This window comes from Scyliorhinus torazame, chromosome 4 (assembly GCF_047496885.1).
Source record: "Scyliorhinus torazame isolate Kashiwa2021f chromosome 4, sScyTor2.1, whole genome shotgun sequence".
NCBI lineage: Eukaryota > Metazoa > Chordata > Chondrichthyes > Carcharhiniformes > Scyliorhinidae > Scyliorhinus > Scyliorhinus torazame.
Genome location: NC_092710.1, coordinates 15188774 through 15213395, shown reverse-complemented (window position 1 = coordinate 15213395; position 24622 = coordinate 15188774). Strand labels below are relative to the sequence as shown.

Here is a 24622-nt window from a genome sequence, read left to right as displayed (position 1 = left end):
CAAAACGGGTTGGTTTGGCATCAACTGTTTTATTGAACAAATACAAACCGCGAGCCGGATCCACGACCCCCCCCCCCCCCCCCACCCCGACCCACCCCCACCCCCCACCCCCCACCCCCCACTGGGCCGTCAGAGCAGGAAGAACAGGGACTGTTCAGCCGTCGAGGACGAGAAGTAAAAGACGAGACGAACAATTCAAACGGAAAGTCGGAACGCAGGTTCCCAAAGTGCGAATAGGCAGCGGCAGGCGTGGAGACGGTTGGCGCCGAGTTGTAGTCCGCCGTGTGTACCCCCCCCCCCCACCCCCCACCGCACCTCCTGCCCACCCCTTCCCCCCCCGCCCCACCCACGCAAAGACAACAACCCCAGTCCCACAACGTGACTCGAGAGCCGGCAGCATGGCGAAGTTCCCTGCGTTACCAGCTGGGGGCGGTGTTGGCAAGCCGTCGCATTCGCCTGCAGGGTTTCAAAAAGAAAAGGGGGGGGGGAGGGGTGTTAGGGTAGGTAAAGCTGATCAGAAAGATTTTGGCCCATAAAACACCTCCATGTCACAATAAGCAGAAAGCGTATTTAAGTGGGGTGGGGGGGTGCAATTGTTGCCGATCCCGAATTGCCTGAGTGGCTCGCTCAGCTATTTTACAGGCCATTTCAGAGTCAGCCACTTGCTGTGGGTCTGGTACTGAGGGTGTGCTGCACTGTCAGAGGGTCAGTACTGAGGGAGTGCCGCCCTGTCAGAGGGTCAGTACTGAGGGAGTGCTGCACTGTCAGAGGGTCAGTACTGAGGGAGTGCTGCACTGTCAGAGGGTCAGTACTGAGGGAGTGCTGCACTGTCAGAGGGTCAGTGCTGAGGGAGTGCCGCTCTGTCAGAGGGTCAGTACTGAGGGAGTACCGCACTGTCAGAGGGTCAGTACTGAGGGAGGGCTGCAATGTCAGAGGGTCAGTACTGAGGGAGTGCCGCACTGTCAGAGGGTCAGTACTGAGGGAGTGCCGCCCTGTCAGAGGGTCAGTACTGAGGGAGTGCTGCACTGTCAGAGGGTCAGTACTGAGGGAGTGCTGCACTGTCAGAGGGTCAGTACTGAGGGAGAGCCGCACTGTCAGAGGGTCAGTACTGAGGGAGTGCCGCACTGTCAGAGGGTCAGAACTGAGGGAGCGCCGCACTGTCAGAGGGTCAGTACTGAGGGAGTGCTGCACTGTCAGAGGGTCAGTACTGAGGGAGTGCTGCAATGTCAGAGGGTCAGTACTGAGGGAGTGCTGCACTGTCAGAGGGTCAGAACTGAGGGAGTGCCGCACTGTCAGAGGGTCAGTACTGAGGGTGTGCTGCACTGTCAGAGAGTCAGTACTGAGGGAGTGCTGCAATGTCAGAGGGTCAGAACTGAGGGAGTGCTGCACTGTCAGAGGGTCAGAACTGAGGGAGTGCTGCACTGTCAGAGGGTCAGTACTGAGGGTGTACTGCACTGTCAGAGGGTCAGTACTGAGGGAGTGCTGCAATGTCAGAGGGTCAGAACTGAGGGTGTGCCGCACTGTCAGAGGGTCAGTACTGAGGGAGTGCCGCACTGTCAGAGGGTCAATACTGAGGGAGTGCTGCACTGTCAGAGGGTCAGTACTGAGGGAGTGCTGCACTGTCAGAGGGTCAGTACTGAGGGAGTGCTGCACTGTCAGAGGGTCAGTACTGAGGGAGTGCTGCACTGTCAGAGGGGCAGTACTGAGGGAGTGCTGCACTGTCAGAGGGTCGGTACTGAGGGTGTACTGCACTGTCAGAGGGTCAGTACTGAGGGAGTGCTGCACTGTCAGAGGGTCAGTACTGAGGGAGTGACGCACTGTCAGAGGGTCAGTACTGAGGGAGTGCTGCACTGTCAGAGGGTCAGTACTGAGGGAGTGCTGCACTGTCAGAGGGTCGGTACTGAGGGTGTACTGCACTGTCAGAGGGTCAGTACAGAGGGAGTGCTGCACTGTCAGAGGGTCAGTACTGATCGAGTGTTGCACTGTCAGAGGGTCAGTACTGAGCGAGTGCTGCACTGTCAGAGGGTCAGTACTGAGGGAGTGTGGCAATGTCAGAGGGTCAGTACTGAGGGAGTGCTGCACTGTCAGAGGGTCAGTACTGAGGGAGTGCCGCACTGTCAGAGGGTCAGTACTGAGGGAGTGCTGCACTGTCAGGGGGTCAGTACTGAGGGAGTGCTGCACTGTCAGAGGGTCAGTACTGAGGGAGTGCTGCACTGTCAGGGGGTCAGTACTGAGGGAGTGCTGCACTGTCAGAGGGTCAGTACTGAGGGAGTGCTGCACTGTCAGAGAGTCAGTACTGAGGGAGTGCCGCACTGTCAGAGGGTCAGTACTGAGGGAGTGCCGCACTGTCAGATGGTCAGTACTGAGGGAGTGCTGCACTGTCAGAGGGTCAGTACTGAGGGAGTGCTGCACTGTCAGAGAGTCAGTACTGAGGGATTGCCGCACTGTCAGAGGGTCAGTACTGAGGGAGTGCTGCACTGTCAGAGGGTCTGTACTGAGTGAGTGCTGCACAGTCAGAGGGTCAGTACTGAGGGAGTGCTGCACTGTCAGAGGGTCAGTACTGAGGGAGTGCTGCACTGTCAGAGAGTCAGTACTGAGGGAGTGCCGCACTGTTAGAGGGTCAGTACTGAGGGAGTGCTGCACTGTCAGAGGGTCAGTACACAGGGAGTGCTGCACTGTCAGAGGGTCAGTACTGAGGGAGTGCTGCACTGTCAGAGGGTCAGTACTGAGGGAGTGCCGCACTGTCACAGGGTCAGTACTGAGGGAGTGCTGCACTGTCAGAGGGTCAGTACTGAGGGAGAGCTGCACTGTCAGAGGGTCTGTATCGAGAGAGTGCTGCACTGTCGGACGGTCAGTACTGAGGGAGTGCTGCACTTTCAGAGGGTCAGTACTGAGGGAGATCTGCACTGTCAAAGGATCAGTACTGAGGGAGTGCTGCACTGTCAGAGGGTCAGTACTGAGCGAGTGCTGCACTGTCAGAGGGTCAGTACTGAGGGAGTGCTGCACTGTCAGAGGGTCAGTACTGAGGGAGCGCTGCACTGTCAGAGGGTCAGTACCGAGGGAGTGCCGCACTGTCAGAGGGTCTGTACCGAGGGAGAGCCGCACTGTCACAGGATCAGTACTGAGGGAGTGCAGCACTGTCAGAGGGTCAGTACTGAGTGAGTGCTGCACTGTCAGAGGGTCAGTACTGAGGGAGTGCTGCACTGTCAGAGAGTCAGTACTGAGGGAGTGCCGCACTGTCAGAGGGACTGTACTGAGGGAGTGCCGCACTGTCAGAGGGTCAGTACTGAGGGAGTGCTGCACTGTCAGAGGGTCAGTACTGAGGGAGTGCTGCACTGTCAGAGAGTCAGTACTGAGGGAGTGCCGCACTGTCAGAGGGTCAGTACTGAGGGAGTGCTGCACTGTCAGAGGGTCAGTACTGAGTGAGTGCTGCACTGTCAGAGGGTCAGTACTGAGGGAGTGCTGCACTGTCAGAGGGTCAGTACTGAGGGAGTGCTGCACTGTCAGAGAGTCAGTACTGAGGGAGTGCCGCACTGTCAGAGGGTCAGTACTGAGGGAGTGCTGCACTGTCAGAGGGTCAGTACTCAGGGAGTGCTGCACTGTCAGAGGGTCAGTACTGAGGGAGTGCCGCACTGTCACAGGGTCAGTACTGAGGGAGTGCTGCACTGTCAGAGGGTCAGTACTCAGGGAGTGCCGCACTGTCACAGGGTCAGTACTGAGGGAGTGCTGCACTGTCAGAGGGTCAGTACTGAGGGAGAGCTGCACTGTCAGAGGGTCAGTATCGAGAGAGAGCTGCACTGTCGGACGGTCAGTACTGAGGGAGTGCTGCACTTTCAGAGGGTCAGTACTGAGGGAGATCTGTACTGTCAAAGGATCAGTACTGAGGGAGTGCTGCACTGTCAGAGGGTCAGTACGGAGCGAGTGCTGCACTGTCAAAGGATCAGTACTGAGGGAGTGCTGCACTGTCAGAGGGTCAGTACTGAGCGAGTGCTGCACTGTCAGAGGGTCAGTACTGAGGGAGTGCTGCACTGTCAGAGGGTCAGTACTGAGGGAGCGCTGCACTGTCAGAGGGTCAGTACCGAGGGAGTGCCGCACTGTCAGAGGGTCTGTACCGAGGGAGAGCCGCACTGTCACAGGATCAGTACTGAGGGAGTGCAGCACTGTCAGAGGGTCAGTACTGAGTGAGTGCTGCACTGTCAGAGGGTCAGTACTGAGGGAGTGCTGCACTGTCAGAGAGTCAGTACTGAGGGAGTGCCGCACTGTCAGAGGGTCAGTACTGAGGGAGTGCCGCACTGTCAGAGGGTCAGTACTGAGGGAGTGCTGCACTGTCAGAGGGTCAGTACTGAGGGAGTGCTGCACTGTCAGAGAGTCAGTACTGAGGGAGTGCCGCACTGTCAGAGGGTCAGTACTGAGGGAGTGCTGCACTGTCAGAGGGTCAGTACTGAGTGAGTGCTGCACTGTCAGAGGGTCAGTACTGAGGGAGTGCTGCACTGTCAGAGGGTCAGTACTGAGGGAGTGCTGCACTGTCAGAGAGTCAGTACTGAGGGAGTGCCGCACTGTCAGAGGGTCAGTACTGAGGGAGTGCTGCACTGTCAGAGGGTCAGTACTCAGGGAGTGCTGCACTGTCAGAGGGTCAGTACTGAGGGAGTGCCGCACTGTCACAGGGTCAGTACTGAGGGAGTGCTGCACTGTCAGAGGGTCAGTACTCAGGGAGTGCCGCACTGTCACAGGGTCAGTACTGAGGGAGTGCTGCACTGTCAGAGGGTCAGTACTGAGGGAGAGCTGCACTGTCAGAGGGTCAGTATCGAGAGAGAGCTGCACTGTCGGACGGTCAGTACTGAGGGAGTGCTGCACTGTCAGAGGGTCAGTACTGAGGGAGTGCCGCACTGTCAGAGGGTCAGTACTGAGGCAGTGCCGCACTGTCAGAGGGTCAGTACTGAGGGAGTGCTGTACTCTCAGAGGGTCAGTACTGAGGGAGTGCTGCACTGTCAGAGGGTCAGTACTGAGTGAGTGCTGCACTGTCAGAGGGTCAGTACTGAGGGAGTGCTGTACTGTCAGAGGGTCAGTACTGAGGGAGTATTGCACTGTCAGAGAGTCAGTACTGAGGGAGTGCCGCACTGTCAGAGGGTCAGTACTGAGGGAGTGCTGCACTGTCAGAGGGTCAGTACTGAGGGAGTGCTGCACTGTCAGAGGGTCAGTACTGAGGGAGTGCCGTACTGTCACAGGGTCAGTACTAAGGGAGTGCCGCACTGTCAGAGGGTCAGTACTGAGGGAGTGCTGCGCTGTCAGAGGGTCAGTACTGAGGGAGTGCCGCACTGTCAGAGAGTCAGTACTGAGGGAGTGCTGCACTGTCAGAGGGTCAGTACTGAGGGAGTGCTGCACTGTCAGAGGGTCAGTACTGAGGGAGTGCCGCACTGTCAGAGGGTCGGTACTGAGGGAGTGCTGCACTGTCACTGGATCAAAACCTGTAACTTCCTGCCCCACATGAACTGCAGAGGTTCAAGACAGAGGTCACCAGCACCTTCCGATCCTCTTGTCAGACACACTCACATCTCGTAACAGAATAACAGACATGCGTGGGCCAGCTGCCTTTTAGAATAAAAGTCTTTATTGCCACAAGTGGGCTTACATTAACACTGCAATGAAGTGACTGTGAAAAGCCCCTAGTCGCCACATTCCGGCGCCTGTTCGGGTACACAGTGGGCGAATTTGCCATTGTCTGTGTTTCACACAGGGAAAGTGGTGGTGCAGTGATATTGTCACTGGACTAGTGACCCTGAGACCCAGAATAATGATCCAGGTTCAATTCCCACTGCGGCAGGTGGGGCAATTTAAACTCAATAAAATATCTGGAATTAAAATCTAATGATTTAATGAAACCAGTGTCGATTGTTGCAAAGCCCCATCTGGTTCAGTAATGTCCTTTAGGGAAGGAAATCTGCCGTCCTTACCCGGCCTGGCCTACACGTGACTCCAGACCCACAGCAAAGTGGTTGGCCCTTAAACTGTTGCCGTTCAAGAAAGCAACTGATCACCACCTTCTGTAGAGCAACTCGGGATGGGCGATAACTGCAGGGTCTAACCAGCGACGTCCACATCCCGTAAATTAATTAAAGGAAACACACAGGCCCGTTCCAATCAGACGTTCTTCTCAGCCGTTAAAGAAATCTGTCTAGACCGTTCTCCGTCATGTTGACCCAAGACCCTCTGAAATGCACTGGTGCCGTTCGCCTGGGGTTCTGCCCCCTGGGGGTGGGTTCCACATGCTCAGCACGCTCTGACGTTTCTTCAGGTGGTGCCCCCTTTAAGACCAGGCTTGGAACCCTGGGGACTCCGCCTCTGGCTCCGCCCATCTGGGAGCCATATATAAAGGGCTGCCTCATGGGCTGTGTAGCAGTCAGCACTTGTCTCAGCTCTAACATAGTTCTTAGTCTAAAGGGGACACCACCTTACATGATGATAAGGCAGTAACCGTTCATCGCATCATGTATTTCCTGATTGGCCTCCCGGGTGGCTAACCCAATATATATGCTGTGCATTTACATAGCGACTGTGAGGGGTGGGCGACTGACCCAGGTGACTGTGGACGAGTACCCCCCCCCCCCCCTCCAGCCCCTCACCGTTACGCCCTTCCTCAATCTCAACCCCCTCAGTGACGTACCTGGTGTTTCTGTCCTGATCGCGAATCTTCTTCTCCATTTCGGCATCGGTCAGCGTCTCCAGCAGGGGGCACCACTGGTCAGCGTCGGTGGTGTTCCGGAGCGCGCTCTCGACGATTGGCAAGGGATTCTCACTGGGAAATCAAATGGGGGTTGGGGTGGGGGTGGGGAGCGGCGAGGTGGAGCGGTGAGGGGTTGGATGGGGAAGGGTGAAGGGGACGGAGGGGGGGGGGGGGGGGGGGAAGAGACATTTTCAAATGCTAGGTGAAAGAGGATCAGACCGGAACAGATGTTTTTGCAACTTCAATTAAACACTGCACAGAACTCTGTGCTCAAGCCCATCCCCTGCTGTTCCTGAAGTCGCGGAAGGGGCACAAAGCAACACGGGAGGCGGGTTTTGGTGGTAAACCTCGTCAAAAGTGAATTTGGAAAAGTCCAAGTCACTTTCCTCGGCCATACAATCGGACGGGGCCGAATGGTCCCACGGGATGTGGAAACAAAAGTTATTGGGGAGTTTCCGACACCCTCGACGCGACGGGAAATGATGCGATTTCTTGGCATGAGTGGATTTTACCGGAAATTTGTGCCGAACTTTAGCAGTGTGGTCGCTCCACTGACGGACTTGCTCAAGAAGCGTAGCAAATTTCAGTGGACAGCGGAGTGTCAACAGGCATTTGACGGCCTGAAGGCTGCGATAGCCGATGCTCCCGTGTTGGAGAATTACAAGGGGCTCTGCGATCAGATTCAGCTGAAGTAGAGAGAAATGCCGAGGTGTAGAGAAATGGACGGATCGTGCAGAGACCTTCTTGTCCAAAGAGACTGTCAATCAAGAGGGAGTCCAGTTGGAGGAAGAACTAAAATGGACTATGTTATTATAAATGATTGTGTGTTTTGTTTTGTTAAAAAAAAAAACGTATATTCACTGTCAATATTTCTGAAAGGAAAGTGAAAAGGTGAAAAATGCAACCATCTTGAAGTTGATGGTTTATTTTTTTTCTTTGGGGGAGGTGTCATGTAAGAGTACCTTTAAGAAATGGGTGTTATCAAATAGCTGTAGTGGATGTACCTTTAAGAAATGGGTATTTATCAAATACCTGTAGTGGATGTACCTTTAAGAAATGGGTGTTTATCAAATAGCTGCAGTGATGTCAGAGTGTGGCTGGAGCTGGGCTGTCTGTCTGCTTTTACTTTTGTTTTTGAGCTGGCAGCTACAGCGTGTGTTTAGTTTAGTTTTCATAGTTGGAGCTGCATCCAGCCAAACAAGGTGTAATTTTGGTCCCACTCTCTGTATGAAAAGAATGTCTTCAGAGCACTTGCTAATTTAAAAGTGATAACTGCTCTCAGTCGAGAATTTAAACCTGATGTCTGTGTTAAAGAGGGTATTTGTCTTATGGATGTTGCTAGGAAAGATTAAGGGCTACGTATAGAGTACTGTATCCTTTGGGGAAGTATTTGAGTTGATAGTTGCTGACGTGTTTCCTGTGTATTTATAAAATGTTAACTGGATTCATATAATAAATGTTTTGTTTTAAAAGTACTTTCGATCTCTGTTGCATCGCACCTGTAGAGTGAGGCCTTGTGCTGCCCATAACCAAAATCTATTAAAAGTTGTGGGTCAGGTGAACTCCATGATACACTTTGGGGTTCTCTAAACCCTAGTCCATAATAGTGCTGCTCTATCAGAGAGTCAGTGCTGAGGTAGTGCTGCACTGTCAGAGGGTCAGTACTGAGGGAGTGCTGCTCTATCAGAGGGTCAGTACTGAGGGAGTGCCGCACTGTCAGAGGGTCAGTACTGAGGGAGTGCTGCACTGCCAGAGGGTCAGTACTGAGGCAGCGCTGCTCTATCAGAGAGTCAGTACTGAGGGAGTGCTGCACTGTCAGAGGGTCAGTACTGAGGGAGTGCTGCACTGTCAGAGGGTCAGTACTGAGGGAGAGCTGCAGTTTCAGAGGGTCAGTACTGAGGGAGCGCTGCTCTATCAGAGAGTCTGTACTGAGGGAGTGCTGCACTGTCAGAGGGTCAGTACTGAGGGAGTGCTACACTGTCAGAGGGTCAGTACTGAGTGAGCGCTGCTCTATCAGAGAGTCAGTACTAAGGGAGTGCTGCCCTGTCAGAGAGTCAGTACTGAGGGAGTGCTGCACTGTCAGCGGGTCAGTACTGAGGGAGTGCTGCGCTGTCAGAGGGTCAGTACTGAGGGAGCGCTGCACAGTCAGAGGGTCAGTACTGAGGGAGTGCCGCACTGTCAGAGGGTCAGTACTGAGGGAGTGCTGCACTGTCAGAGGGTCAGTACTGAGGGAGTGCTGCACTGTCAGAGGGTCAGTACTGAGGGAGTGCTGCACTGTCAGAGGGGCAGTACTGAGGGAGTGCTGCACTGTCAGAGGGTCAGTACTGAGGGAGTGCTGCACTGTCAGAGGGTCAGGACTGAGGGAGTGCTGTACTGTCAGAGGGTCAGTACTGAGGGAGTGCTGCACTGTCAGAGGGTCAGTACTGAGGGAGTGCTGCACTGTCAGAGGGTCAGTACTGAGGGAGTGCCGCACTGTCAGAGGGTCAGTACTGAGGGAGTGCTGCACTGTCAGAGCGTCAGTACTGAGGGAGTGCCGCACTGTCAGAGGGTCAGTACTGAGGGAGTGCAGCACTGTCAGAGTATCAGTACTGAGGGAGTGCCGCACTGTCAGAGGGTCAGTACTGAGGGAGTCCTGCACTGTCAGAGGGTCAGTACTGAGGGAGTGCCGCACTGTCAGAGGGTCAGTACTGAGGGAGTGCAGCACTGTCAGAGTGTCAGTACTGAGGGAGTGCCGCACTGTCAGAGGGTCAGTACTGAGGGAGTTCTGCACTGTCAGAGGGTCAGTACTGAGGGAGTGCCGCACTGTCAGAGGGTCAGTACTGAGGGAGTGCCGCACTGTCAGAGGGTCAGTACTGAGGGAGTGCCGCACTGTCAGAGGGTCAGTACTGAGGGAGTGCCGCACTGTCAGAGGGTCAGTACTGAGGGAGTGCCGCACTGTCAGAGTGTCAGTACTGAGGGAGTGCTGCACTGTCAGAGGGTCAGTACTGAGGGAGTGCTGCACTGTCAGAGTGTCAGTACTGAGGGAGTGCTGCACTGTCAGAGGGTCAGTACTGAGGGAGTGCTGCAATGTCAGAGGGTCAGTACTGAGGGAGTGCTGCACTGTCAGAGGGTCAGTACTGAGGGAGTGCTGCAATGTCAGAGGGTCAGTACTGAGGGAGTGCCGCACTGTCACATGGTCAGTACTGAGGGAGTGCTGCACTGTCAGAGGGTCAGTACTGAGGGAGTGCCGCACTGTCAGAGGGTCAGTACTGAGGGAGTGCCGCACTGTCAGAGAGTCAATACTGAGGGAGTGCCGCACTGTCAGAGGGTCAGTACTGAGGGAGTGCCGCACTGTCAGAGTCAGCACCGAGGGAGTGCTGCACTGTCAGAGGGTCAGTACTGTGGGAGTGCCGCACTGTCAGAGGGTCAGTACTGAGGGAGTGCTGCACTGTCAGAGGGTCAGTACTGAGGGAGTGCCGCACTGTCAGAGTGTCAGTACTGAGGGAGTGTTGCACTGTCAGAGGGTCAGTACTGAGGGAGTGCTGCACTGTCAGAGGGTCAGTACTGGGGGAGTGCTGCAATGTCAGAGGGTCAGTACTGAGGGAGTGCTGCAATGTCAGAGGGTCAGTACTGAGGGAGTGCCGCACTGTCACATGGTCAGTACTGAGGGAGTGCTGCACTGTCAGAGGGTCAGTACTGAGGGAGTGCCGCACTGTCAGAGGGTCAGTACTGAGGGAGTGCCGCACTGTCAGAGAGTCAATACTGAGGGAGTGCTGCACTGTCAGAGGGTCAGTACTGAGGGAGTGCCGCACTGTCAGAGGGTCAGTACTGAGGGAGTGCCGCACTGTCAGAGTCAGCACCGAGGGAGTGCTGCATTGTCAGAGGGTCAGTACTGAGGGAGTGCCGCACTGTCAGAGGGTCAGTACTGAGGGAGTGCCGCACTGTCAGAGGGTCAGTACTGAGGGAGTGCTGCACTGTCAGAGAGTCAATACTGAGGGAGTGCCGCACTGTCAGAGGGTCAGTACTGAGGGAGTGCTGCACTGTCAGAGGGTCAGTACTGAGGGAGTGCCACACTGTCAGAGGGTCAGTACTGAGGGAGTGCTGCACTGTCTGAGGGTCAGTACTCATGGAGTGCTGCACTGTCAGAGGGTCAGTACTGAGGGAGTGCTGCACTGTCAGAGGGTCAGTACTGAGGGAGTGCTGCACTGTCAGAGGGTCAGTACTGAGGGAGTGCCGCACTGTCAGAGGGTCAGTACTGAGGGATTGCTGCACTGTCAGAGGGTCATTACTGAGGGAGTGCTGCACTGTCAGAGGGTCAGTACTGAGGGAGTGCCGCACTGTCAGAGGGTCAGTACTGAGGGAGTGCTGCACTGTCAGAGGGTCAGTACTGAGGGAGTGCCGCACTGTCAGAGGGTCAGTACTGAGGGATTGCTGCACTGTCAGAGGGTCATTACTGAGGGAGTGCCGCACTGTCAGAGGGTCAGTACTGAGGGAGTGCCGCACTGTCAGAGGGTCAGTACTGAGGCAGTGCTGCACTATCAGAGGGTCAGTACTGAGGGAGTGCCGCACTTGTCAAGGAGGCAGAATGTTGGAGATCTCCATTCTCGCACCTTCAGTCCTTGTTGGTGAGACATCAAAGCCGCGCCTTGCCTACCCTCTCAGACGGAACAGAAAATATTCCCATTCGAAGGACGGGGCGTCGTGGCTGCGCAGCGGTTAGCACTGCTGTCTCAGGGCGCCAAGGACCCGGCCCCGGGTCACTGTCCGTGCGGAGTTTGCACATTCTCCCCGTGTCTGCGTGAGTCTCACCCCCACAACCCAAAGAAGCGCTGGGGAGACGAATTGGCCACGCTAAATTGCCCCTTAATTGGGAAAAAAATTAATTGGGCTCTTTAAATTTATATTATTCAAAGAAACATTAACAGGGCTGTCGTGCATGGTACGGTTCTGACCAGGAACTTGTCCGCAGCACCAATTCCTCAACCAAGGTAATTAAATGCAACCACCCTGGAAGATTGGTACGCAGACAGAACTGCTGCTCTCCCTCCCGAACCACACTTCAAGGTGAAAGCTACTTTGTCCGTCGTGGAGCTTCCAAGTGCTGGTGGAAATGGTCCTTGAACGTTGTGAGGGTTGTCGTGTCTACCAACCGTCTGGCACCGAGCCCCCCCCCGGCCTGGTCACTGACCTCTCGACTCAGGGGAAACTGCTCTCCCTGTGCTACTTAACTCTCTCATCATTTTGTGCATATCGATCAGGTCGCCCCTCAGCCCTCCCCGCTCCGGGGGAAACCACCCCAGCCTAACCAGCCTCTCCTCGTAGCGGAAACGCACCAGCCCCGGCAACATCCTGGTGAGTCTCCTCTGCACCCCCTCCAGCGCAATCACATCCTCCCGATAATGTGGCGACGAGAACTGCGCACAGTAATCCAGCTGTGGCCTAATCCGCGTTTTATACAGTTCCACCATAACCTCCCTGTTCTTATATTCTGTGCCTCGGCTAATAGAACATTATAGCGCAGTACAGGCCCTTCGGCCCCTCGATGTTGCGCCGACCTGTGAAACCACTCTAAAGCCCATCTACACTATTCCCTTATCGTCCATATGTCTATCCAATGACCATTTGAATGCCCTTAGTGTTGGCGAGTCCACTACTGTTGCAGGTAGGGAATTCCACACCCTTACTACTCTCCGAGTAAAGAACCGACCTCTGACATCCGTCTTATATCTATCTCCCCTCAATTTAAAGCTATGTCCCCTCGTGCTAGACGTCACCATCCGAGGAAAAAGGCTCTCACTGTCCACCCTATCCAATCCTCTGATCATCTTGTATGCCTCAATTAAGTCACCTCTTAACCTTCTTCTCTCTAACGAAAACGGCCTCAAGTCCCTCAGCCTTTCCTCATAAGATCTTCCCTCCATACCAGGCAACATTCTGGTAAATCTCCTCTGCACCCTTTCCAATGCTTCTACGTCCTTCCTATAATGCGGCGGAATTGCACGGAATACTCCAAATGCGGCCGCACCAGAGTTTTGTACAGCTGCAACATGACCTCATGGCTCCGAAACTCAATCCCTCTACCAATAAAAGCTAACACACCGTACGCCTCCTTAACAACCCTCTCAACCTGGGTGGCAACTTTCAGGGATCTATGGACATGGACACCGAGATAATGAAGGCAGTATCGCAGAGGCCTCCTTCACCACCTCATCTACCCGTCCTGCTGCCTTCAGGAATTCGACGTGCACAGTAAGATCCGTCAGGCCCTCTGTACTTCCGAGCGACAGACCATGATAAAGGACTTTGGGATGTATGAATGTGAGAAAGGTGTTGCCAAGATGCAAGGCCTTGTTCCTTTAGGAGTGTTTCTCGTAGAGTCAAGGAGGACGTTGGCGGAGGACAGGGTGAGGCCTACCTAAGGCCCTCAGACGGTGAAAGGTCAGTGATAAAGGACATTGTCCTCAACCAGTCTCCTTTCCCCCCCCCCCCCCCCACCACCACCATCTACACCCCCATCTCTCCAACGCACCCGCCCCACCCCACCCCCCCCAACACCCAACCCCCTGGAGGGGCACCGAAAACCGCACTCCTAACAGACCTGAACGCGTACGTTCTCTGGTGCCAGCTCAGCTGCCCACGTATGCTGTAGGCGATGGTGGTGACAAACTCCCCGCCCAGGCCCAGCTCCGAGCACAGCTTCAGCGCAAACTTCTCGGGTGAGTTGTCCCTCTCCGACATGTCCCACTCGAACTGGTCCACCAGCAGGATGTTCCCGACGTGCGTGTTGAGCTGCGGGAAAGAGTGGCGGGAGAGCGAGCAAAGACAGAGGTTATGCCAAGGGGGCCAGGGTGTGGAGGGGGTTACCCGGGTTCACAGGGCAGGGAGCGAAAGCAGGAAGGGAATAAGATAATACATGAGGGAATTTTCAACCGCTCCGGACCATTAGTTTGGGAATAATGAGTCCGGTCGAGGGGCCCAGCTTAATCATATAATACAATGAGGTAGGTGGGTTGTGTGGGCAGGAGGGGATGTGTCGGACAGTGGTACGGGGGTACGGGACAGTGGTACGGGGGTATGGGACAGTGGAACGGGGGAGCGGGACAGTGGTACGGGGGTACGGGGACAGTGGTACGGGGGTACGGGACAGTGGTACGGGGGTACGGGACAGTGGTACGGGGGTATGGGACAGTGGAACGGGGGAGCGGGACAGTGGTACGGAGGTACGGGGACAGTGGTACGGGGGTACGGGACAGTGGTACGGGGGTACGGAGACAGTGGTACGGGGGTGTGGGACAGTGGTATGAGGGTGTGGGACAGTGGTACGGTGGTACGGGACAGTGGAACGGGGGAGCGGGACAGTGGTACAGGGGTACGGGACAGTGGTACGAGGGTACGGGACAGTGGTACGGGGGTACGGGACAGTGGTACGGGGGTACGGGACAGTGGTACGGGGGTACGGGACAGTGGTACGGGGGAGCGGGACAGTGGTACAGGGGAGCGGGACAGTGGTACAGGGGAGCGGGACAGTGGTACGAGGGTACGGGACAGTGGTACGGGGGAGCGGGACAGTGGTACGGGGGTACGGGACAGTGGTACGGAGGTACGGGGGTGTGGGACAGTGGTACGGGACAGTGGTACGGGGAGTGGGACAGTGGTACGGGGGAGCGGGACAGTGGTACGGGGGAGCGGGTCAGTGGTACGGGGGAGCGGGACAGTGGTACGAGGGTACGGGACAGTGGTACGGGGGTACGGGACAGTGGTACGGGGGAGCGAGACAGTGGTACGGGGGTACGGGGACAGTGGTACGGGCGTACAGGACAGTGGTACGGGGGTGTGGGACAGTGGTACGGGGGTGTGGGACAGTGCTACGGGGGTACGGGACAGTGGTACGGGGGTGGGGCACAGTGGTACGGGGAGCGGGACGGTGGAACGGGGGAGCGGGACAGTGGTACGGGGAGCGGGACGGTGGAACGGGGGAACGGGACAGTGGTACTGGGGTACGGGGACAGTGGTACGGGGGTGTGGAACAGTGGTACGGGGGTACGGGACATGTGGTACGGGGGAGCGGGACAGTGGTACGGGGGGGTGGGACATGTGGTACGGGGGTACGGGACAGTGGTACGGGGGAGCGGGACAGTGGTACGGGGGTACGGGACAGTGGTACGGGGGTACGGGACAGTGGTACGGGGGTACGGGACATGTGGTACGGGGGAGCGGGACAGTGGTACGGGGGAGCGGGACAGTGGTACGGGGGTACGGGACAGTGGTACGGGGGTACGGGACAGTGGTACGGGGGAGCGGGACAGTGGTACGGGGGTACGGGACAGTGGTACGGGGGAGCGGGACAGTGGTACGGGGGGGTGGGACAGTGGTACGGGGGAGCGGGACAGTGGTACGGGGGGGTGGGACAGTGGTACGGGGGAGCGGGACAGTGGTACGGGGAGCGGGACAGTGGTACGGGGGTACGGGACAGTGGTACAGGGGAACGGGACAGTGGTACGGGGGTACAGGACAGTGGTACGGGGGAGCGGGACAGTGGTACGGGGGTACGGGACAGTGGTACGGGGGTACGGGACAGTGGTACAGGGGAGCGGGACAGTGGTACGGGGGTACGGGGACAGTGGTACGGGGGTACGGGACAGTGGTACGGGCGTACGGCACAGTGGTACGGGGGTACGGGACAGTGGTACGGCGGTACGGGACAGTGTTACGGGGGTACGGAACAGTGGTACGGGGGTACGGGGACAGTGGTACGGGGGTGTGGGACAGTGGTATGGGGGTACGGGACAGTGGTACGGGGAGCGGGACAGTGGTAAGAGGGTACGGGACAGTGGTACGGGGAGTGGGACGGTGGAACGGGGGAGCGGGACAGTGGAACGGGGGAGCGGGACAGTGGTACTGGGGTATGGGGACAGTGGTCCGGGGGTGTGGGACAGTGGTACGGGGGTACGGGGCAGTGGTACGGGCGTACGGGACAGTGGTACGGGGGAGCGGGACAGTGGTACGGGGGGGTGGGACAGTGGTACGGGGGAGCGGGACAGTGGTACGGGGAGCGGGACAGTGGTACGGGGGTACGGGACAGTGGTACAGGGGAACGGGACAGTGGTACGGGGGTACAGGACAGTGGTACGGGGGAGCGGGACAGTGGTACGGGGGTACGGGACAGTGGTACGGGGGTACGGGACAGTGGTACAGGGGAGCGGGACAGTGGTACGGGGGTACGGGGACAGTGGTACGGGGGTACGGGACAGTGGTACGGGCGTACGGCACAGTGGTACGGGGGTACGGGACAGTGGTACGGCGGTACGGGACAGTGTTACGGGGGTACGGAACAGTGGTACGGGGGTACGGGGACAGTGGTACGGGGGTGTGGGACAGTGGTATGGGGGTACGGGACAGTGGTACGGGGAGCGGGACAGTGGTAAGAGGGTACGGGACAGTGGTACGGGGAGTGGGACGGTGGAACGGGGGAGCGGGACAGTGGAACGGGGGAGCGGGACAGTGGTACTGGGGTATGGGGACAGTGGTCCGGGGGTGTGGGACAGTGGTACGGGGGTACGGGGCAGTGGTACGGGCGTACGGGACAGTGGTACGGGGGTACGGGACAGTGGTACGGGGGTGTGGGACAGTGGTACGGGGGTACGGGGCAGTGGTACGGGCGTACGGGACAGTGGTACGGGAGTGTGGGACAGTGGTACGGGGAGCGGGACAGTGGTACGGGGGTACGGGGCAGTGGTACGGGGGTGTGGGACAGTGGTACGAGGGTACGGGGCAGTGGTACGGGGGTACGGGGCAGTGGTACGGGGGTACGGGACAGTGGTACGGGGAGCGGGACAGAGGGACGGGGGAGCGGGACAGTGGTGCGGGGGAGCGGGACAGTGGTACGGGGGAGCGGGACAGTGGAACGGGGGAGCGGGACAGTGGTACGGAGGTACGGGGACAGAGGTACGGGGTGTGGGACAGTGGTATGGGGGTGTGGGACAGTGGTACGAGGGTACGGGACAGTGGAACGGGGGAGCGGGACAGTGGTACGAGGGTACGGGACAGTGGTACGGGGAACGGGACAGTGGTACGAGGGTACGGGACAGTGGTACGGGGAACGGGACAGTGGTACGAGGGTACGGGACAGTGGTACGGGGAGCGGGACAGTGGTGCGGGGGAACGGGACAGTGGCACGGGGGTACGGGACAGTGGTACGGGGGTACGGGACAGTGGTACGGGGGTACGGGACAGTGGTACGGGGGAGCGGGACAGTGGTACAGGGGAGCGGGACAGTGGTACGAGGGTACGGGACAGTGGTACGGGGTTACGGGACAGTGGTACGGGGTACGGGACAGTGGTACGGGGAGCGGGACAGTGGTACGGGGGTACGGGGACAGTGGTACGGGCGTACGGGACAGTGGTACGGGGGTGTGGGACAGTGGTACGGGGGTACGGGACAGTGGTACGGGGAGTGGGACAGTGGTACGAGGGTACGGGACAGTGGTACGGGGGTACGGGACAGTGGTACGGGGGTACGGGACAGTGGTACGGGGGAGCGGGACAGTGGTACGGGGGTACGGGGACAGTGGTACGGGCGTAAGGGACAGTGGTACGGGACAGTGGTACGGGGAGAGGGACAGTGGTACGAAGGTACGGGACAGTGGTACGGGGGTACGGGACAGTGGTACGGGGGTACGGGACAGTGGAACGGGGGAGCAGGACTGTGGTACGGGGGTACGGGACAGTGGTACGGGGGTGTGGGACAGTGGTACGGGGGGGTGGGACAGTGGTACGGGGAGCGGGACAGTGGTAAGGGGATACGGGACAGTGGGACGGGGGAGCGGGACAGTGGTACGGGGGAGCGGGACAGTGGTACGGGGGAGCGGGACAGTGGAACGGGGGAGCGCGACAGTGGTACGGAGGTACGGGGACAGAGGTACGGGGTTTGGGACAGTGGTATGGGGGTGTGGGACAGTGGTACGAGGGTACGGGACAGTGGAACGGGGGAGCGGGACAGTGGTACGGGGGTACGGGACAGTGGTACGAGGGTACGGGACAGTGGTACGGGGGTACGGGACAGTGGTACGGGGGTACGGGACAGTGGTACGGGGGGGGTGGGACAGTGGTACGGGGAGCGGGACAGTGGTAAGGGGATACGGGACAGTGGGACGGGGGAGCGGGACAGTGGTACAGGGGAGCGGGACAGTGGTACGGGGGAGCGGGACAGTGGAACGGGGGAGCGGGACAGTGGTACGGAGGTACGGGGACAGAGGTACGGGGTTTGGGACAGTGGTATGGGGGTGTGGGACAGTGGTACGAGGGTACGGGACAGTGGAACGGGGGAGCGGGACAGTGGTACGGGGGTACGGGACAGTGGTACGAGGGTACGGGACAGTGGTACGGGGGTACGGGACAGTGGCACGGGGGTACGGGACAGTGGTACGGGGGTACGGGACAGTGGTACGGGGAGCGGGACAGTGGTACAGGGGAGCGGGACAGTGGTACGAGGGTACGGGACAGTGGTACGGGGTTACGGGACAGTGGTACGGGGGTACGGGGACAGTGGTACGGGCGTACGGGACAGTGGTACGGGGGTGTGGGACAGTGGTACGGGACAGTGGTACGGGGAGAGGGACAGTGGTACGAGGGTACGGGACAGTGGTACGGGGGTACGGGACAGTGGTACGGGGGTGTGGGACAGTGGTACGGGGGGGTGGGACAGTGGTACGGGGAGCGGGACAGTGGTAAGGGGATACGGGACAGTGGGACGGGGGAGCGGGACTGTGGTACAGGGGAGCGGGACAGTGGTATGGGGTGTGGGACTGTGGAACGGGGGAGCGGGACAGTGGTACGGGGGTACGGGGTGTGGGACTGTGGAACGGGGAGCGGGACAGTGGTACGGGGTGTGGGACAATGGTACGGGGGAGCGGGACAGTGGTAAGGGGGTACGGGACAGTGGTACGGGGTGGGGCACAGTGGTACGGGGGAGCGGGACAGTGGTACGGGGGTACGGGACAGTGGTACGGGGGTGGGGCACAGTGGTACGGGGAGCGGGACAGTGGTACGGGGTTACGGCACAGTGGTACGGGGTTACGGCACAGTGGTACGGGGGAGCGGGACAGTGGTGCGGGGGTACGGGACAGTGGTACGGGCGGGTGGGACAGTGGTATGGGGGAACGGGACAGTGGTACGGGGAGCGGGACAGTGGTACGGGGGTACGGGACAGTGGTACGGGGGTACGGGACATGTGGTACGGGGGAGCGGGACAGTGGTACGGGGGAGCGGGACAGTGGTACGGGGGTACGGGACAGTGGTACGGGGGTACGGGACAGTGGTACGGGGGTACGGGACAGTGGTACGGGGGAGCGGGACAGTGGTACGGGGGAGCGGGACAGTGGTACGGGGGAGCGGGACAGTGGTACGGGGGGGTGGGACAGTGGTACGGGGGTACGGGGACAGTGGTACGGGGGTACGGGACAGTGGTACGGGGGAGCGGGACAATGGTACGGGGGTACGGGACATGTGGTACGGGGGAGCGGGACAGTGGTACGGGGGGGTGGGACAGTGGTACGGGGGAGCGGGACAGTGGTAAGGGGGTACGGGACAGTGGCATGGGGGGGTGGGACAGTGGTACGGGGGAGCGGGACAGTGGTACGGGGAGCGGGACAGTGGTACGGGGGTACAGGACAGTGGTACGGGGGAGCGGGACAGTGGTACGGGGGTACGGGACAGTGGTACGGGGGTACGGGACAGTGGTACAGGGGAGCGGGACAGTGGTACGGGGGTACGGGGACAGTGGTACGGGGGTACGGGACAGTGGTACGGGGGTACGGGACAGTGGTACGGGCGTACGGCACAGTGGTACGGGGGTACGGGACAGTGGTACGGCGGTACGGGACAGTGTTACGGGGGTACGGAACAGTGGTACGGGGGTACGGGGACAGTGGTACGGGGGTGTGGGACAGTGGTATGGGGGTACGGGACAGTGGTACGGGGAGCGGGACAGTGGTAAGAGGGTACGGGACAGTGGTACGGGGAACGGGACAGTGGTACGAGGGTACGGGACAGTGGTACGGGGAGCGGGACAGTGGTGCGGGGGAACGGGACAGTGGCACGGGGGTACGGGACAGTGGTACGGGGGTACGGGACAGTGGTACGGGGGTACGGGACAGTGGTACGGGGGAGCGGGACAGTGGTACAGGGGAGCGGGACAGTGGTACGAGGGTACGGGACAGTGGTACGGGGTTACGGGACAGTGGTACGGGGTACGGGACAGTGGTACGGGGGAGCGGGACAGTGGTACGGGGGTACGGGGACAGTGGTACGGGCGTACGGGACAGTGGTACGGGGGTGTGGGACAGTGGTACGGGGGTACGGGACAGTGGTACGAGGAGTGGGACAGTGGTACGAGGGTACGGGACAGTGGTACGGGGGTACGGGACAGTGGTACGGGGGTATGGGACAGTTGTACGGGGGAGCGGGACAGTGGTACGGGGGTACGGGGACAGTGGTACGGGCGTAAGGGACAGTGGTACGGGACAGTGGTACGGGGAGAGGGACAGTGGTACGAAGGTACGGGACAGTGGTACGGGGGTACGGGACAGTGGTACGGGGGTACGGGACAGTGGAACGGGGGAGCAGGACTGTGGTACGGGGGTACGGGACAGTGGTACGGGGGTGTGGGACAGTGGTACGGGGGGGTGGGACAGTGGTACGGGGAGCGGGACAGTGGTAAGGGGATACGGGACAGTGGGACGGGGGAGCGGGACAGTGGTACAGGGGAGCGGGACAGTGGTACGGGGGAGCGGGACAGTGGAACGGGGGAGCGGGACAGTGGTACGGAGGTACGGGACAGTGGTACAGGGGAGCGGGACAGTGGTACGGGGGAGCGGGACAGTGGAACGGGGGAGCGGGACAGTGGTACGGAGGTACGGGGACAGAGGTACGGGGTTTGGGACAGTGGTATGGGGGTGTGGGACAGTGGTACGAGGGTACGGGACAGTGGAACGGGGGAGCGGGACAGTGGTACGGGGGTACGGGACAGTGGTACGAGGGTACGGGACAGTGGTACGGGGGTACGGGACAGTGGTACGGGGGTACGGGACAGTGGTACGGGGGGGGTGGGACAGTGGTACGGGGAGCGGGACAGTGGTAAGGGGATACGGGACAGTGGGACGGGGGAGCGGGACAGTGGTACAGGGGAGCGGGACAGTGGTACGGGGGAGCGGGACAGTGGAACGGGGGAGCGGGACAGTGGTACGGAGGTACGGGGACAGAGGTACGGGGTTTGGGACAGTGGTATGGGGGTGTGGGACAGTGGTACGAGGGTACGGGACAGTGGAACGGGGGAGCGGGACAGTGGTACGGGGGTACGGGACAGTGGTACGAGGGTACGGGACAGTGGTACGGGGGTACGGGACAGTGGCACGGGGGTACGGGACAGTGGTACGGGGGTACGGGACAGTGGTACGGGGGAGCGGGACAGTGGTACAGGGGAGCGGGACAGTGGTACGAGGGTACGGGACAGTGGTACGGGGTTACGGGACAGTGGTACGGGGGTACGGGGACAGTGGTACGGGCGTACGGGACAGTGGTACGGGGGTGTGGGACAGTGGTACGGGACAGTGGTACGGGGAGAGGGACAGTGGTACGAGGGTACGGGACAGTGGTACGGGGGTACGGGACAGTGGTACGGGGGTGTGGGACAGTGGTACGGGGGGGGTGGGACAGTGGTACGGGGAGCGGGACAGTGGTAAGGGGATACGGGACAGTGGGACGGGGGAGCGGGACTGTGGTACAGGGGAGCGGGACAGTGGTATGGGGTGTGGGACTGTGGAACGGGGGAGCGGGACAGTGGTACGGGGGTACGGGGTGTGGGACTGTGGAACGGGGAGCGGGACAGTGGTACGGGGGTGTGGGACAGTGGTATGGGGGAGCGGGACAGTGGTACGGGGTGTGGGACAATGGTACGGGGAGCGGGACAGTGGTAAGGGGGTACGGGACAGTGGTACGGGGTGGGGCACAGTGGTACGGGGGAGCGGGACAGTGGTACAGGGGTACGGGACAGTGGTACGGGGGTGGGGCACAGTGGTACGGGGAGCGGGACAGTGGTACGGGGTTACGGCACAGTGGTACGGGGTTACGGCACAGTGGTACGGGGGAGCGGGACAGTGGTGCGGGGGTACGGGACAGTGGTACGGGCGGGTGGGACAGTGGTATGGGGGAACGGGACAGTGGTACGGGGAGCGGGACAGTGGTACGGGGGAACGGGACAGTGGTACGGGGGAACGGGACAGTGGTACGGGGGAACGGGACAGTGGTACGGGGGTACGGGACAGTGGTACGGGGGTACGGGACAGTGGTATGGGGGGGTGGGACAGTGATACGGGGGAACGGGACAGTGGTATGGGGGTACGGGAGAGTGGTACGGGGGAGCGGGACAGTGGTGCGGGGGTACGGGACAGTGGTACAGGGTTGGGGCACAGTGGTACGGGGAGCGGGACAGTGGTACGGGGGTACGGGACAGTGGTACGGGGGAACGGGACAGTGGTACGGGGGAGCGGGACAGTGGTAGGGGGGAGCGGGACAGTGGCACGGGGGAGCGGGACAGTGGTGCGGGGGTACGGGACAGTGGTACAGGGTTGGGGCACAGTGGTACGGGGAGCGGGACAGTGGTGCGGGGGTGTGAGGCAGTGGTACGGGGGTGTGGGACAGTGGTACGGGGGTACGGGGCAGTGGTACGGGGGAGCGGGTCAGTGGTACGGGGGTGGGGCACAGTGGTACGGGGTTACGGCACAGTGGTGCGGGGGAGCGGGACAGTGGTACGGGGGTACGGGACAGTGGTACGGGGGTGGGGCACAGTGGTACGGGGGAACGGGACAGTGGTACGAGGGGACGGGACAGTGGTACGGGGGTGGGGCACAGTGGTACGGGGGAACGGGACAGTGGTACGGGGGAACGGGACAGTGGTACGGGGGTGTGGGACAGTGGTACGGGGGAACGGGACAGTGGTACGGGGGGGTGGGACAGTGGTACGGGGGAACGGGACAGTGGTACGGTGTGGGGCACAGGGGTACGGGGGTGTGGGACAGTGGTACTGGGGTGAGGGACAGTGGTACGGGGGTTGGGCACAGTGGTACAGGGGTGGGGGACAGATGTACGGGGGTGTGGGACAGTGGTACGGGGGTACGGGACAGTGGTACGGGGGTACGGGACAGTGGTACGGGGGTACGGGACAGTGGAACGGGGAGCAGGACTGTGGTACGGGGGTACGGGGACAGTGGTACGGGGGTGTGGGACAGTGGTACGGGGGGGTGGGACAGTGGTACGGGGAGCGGGACAGTGGTAAGGGGATACGGGACAGTGGGACGGGGGAGCGGGACAGTGGTACAGGGAGCGGGACAGTGGTACGGGGGAGCGGGACAGTGGAACGGGGGAGCGGGACAGTGGTACGGAGGTACGGGGACAGAGGTACGGAGTTTGGGACAGTGGTATGGGGGTGTGGGACAGTGGTACGAGGGTACGGGACAGTGGAACGGGGGAGCGGGACAGTGGTACGGGGGTACGGGACAGTGGTACGAGGGTACGGGACAGTGGTACGGGGGTACGGGACAGTGGTACGGGGGTACGGGACAGTGGTACGGGGGGGGTGGGACAGTGGTACGGGGAGTGGGACAGTGGTACGGGGTATGGGACAGTGGTACGGGGGGGGTGGGACAGTGGTACGGGGAGCGGGACAGTGGTAAGGGGATACGGGACAGTGGGACGGGGGAGCGGGACAGTGGTACAGGGGAGCGGGACAGTGGTACGGGGGAGCGGGACAGTGGAACGGGGGAGCGGGACAGTGGTACGGAGGTACGGGGACAGAGGTACGGGGTTTGGGACAGTGGTATGGGGGTGTGGGACAGTGGTACGAGGGTACGGGACAGTGGAACGGGGGAGCGGGACAGTGGTACGGGGGTACGGGACAGTGGTACGAGGGTACGGGACAGTGGTACGGGGGTACGGGACAGTGGCACGGGGGTACGGGACAGTGGTACGGGGGTACGGGACAGTGGTACGGGGGAGCGGGACAGTGGTACAGGGGAGCGGGACAGTGGTACGAGGGTACGGGACAGTGGTACGGGGTTACGGGACAGTGGTACGGGGGTACGGGGACAGTGGTACGGGCGTACGGGACAGTGGTACGGGGGTGTGGGACAGTGGTACGGGACAGTGGTACGGGGAGAGGGACAGTGGTACGAGGGTACTGGACAGTGGTACGGGGGTACGGGACAGTGGTACGGGGGTGTGGGACAGTGGTACGGGGGGGTGGGACAGTGGTACGGGGAGCGGGACAGTGGTAAGGGGATACGGGACAGTGGGACGGGGGAGCGGGACTGTGGTACAGGGGAGCGGGACAGTGGTATGGGGTGTGGGACTGTGGAACGGGGAGCGGGACAGTGGTACGGGGGTACGGGGTGTGGGACTGTGGAACGGGGAGCGGGACAGTGGTACGGGGGTGTGGGACAGTGGTATGGGGGAGCGGGACAGTGGTACGGGGTGTGGGACAATGGTACGGGGGAGCGGGACAGTGGTAAGGGGTGGGGCACAGTGGTACGGGGGAGCGGGACAGTGGTACGGGGGTACGGCACAGTGGTACGGGGTTACGGCACAGTGGTACGGGGGAGCGGGACAGTGGTGCGGGGGTACGGGACAGTGGTACGGGCGGGTGGGACAGTGGTATGGGGGAACGGGACAGTGGTACGGGGAGCGGGACAGTGGTACGGGGGAACGGCACAGTGGTACGGGGGAACGGGACAGTGGTACGGGGGTACGGGACAGTGGTACGGGGGTACGGGACAGTGGTACGGGGGTACGGGACAGTGGTATGGGGGGGTGGGACAGTGATACGGGGGAACGGGCAGTGGTATGGGGGTACGGGACAGTGGTACGGGGGAG

The 24622-nt window shown here is 60.3% G+C and overlaps 1 protein-coding gene across 1 annotated transcript in view; it reads right to left on the bottom strand.

Annotated features, from left to right (window-relative positions):
• Positions 1 to 336: 336 nt before the first annotated feature.
• Positions 337 to 24622, bottom strand: part of LOC140411283 (SWI/SNF-related matrix-associated actin-dependent regulator of chromatin subfamily B member 1-like) — a 39210-nt gene continuing 14924 nt past the window's right edge. The window contains exons 4-6 of the mRNA XM_072500404.1: positions 13299 to 13489; positions 6662 to 6793; positions 337 to 456 (exon numbers count right to left, since the gene is read on the bottom strand). Of these exons, the coding sequence (XP_072356505.1) occupies positions 417 to 456; positions 6662 to 6793; positions 13299 to 13489 (363 nt within the window). The 3' untranslated portion in view covers positions 337 to 416. The remainder of the gene's footprint in view (positions 457 to 6661; positions 6794 to 13298; positions 13490 to 24622) is intronic.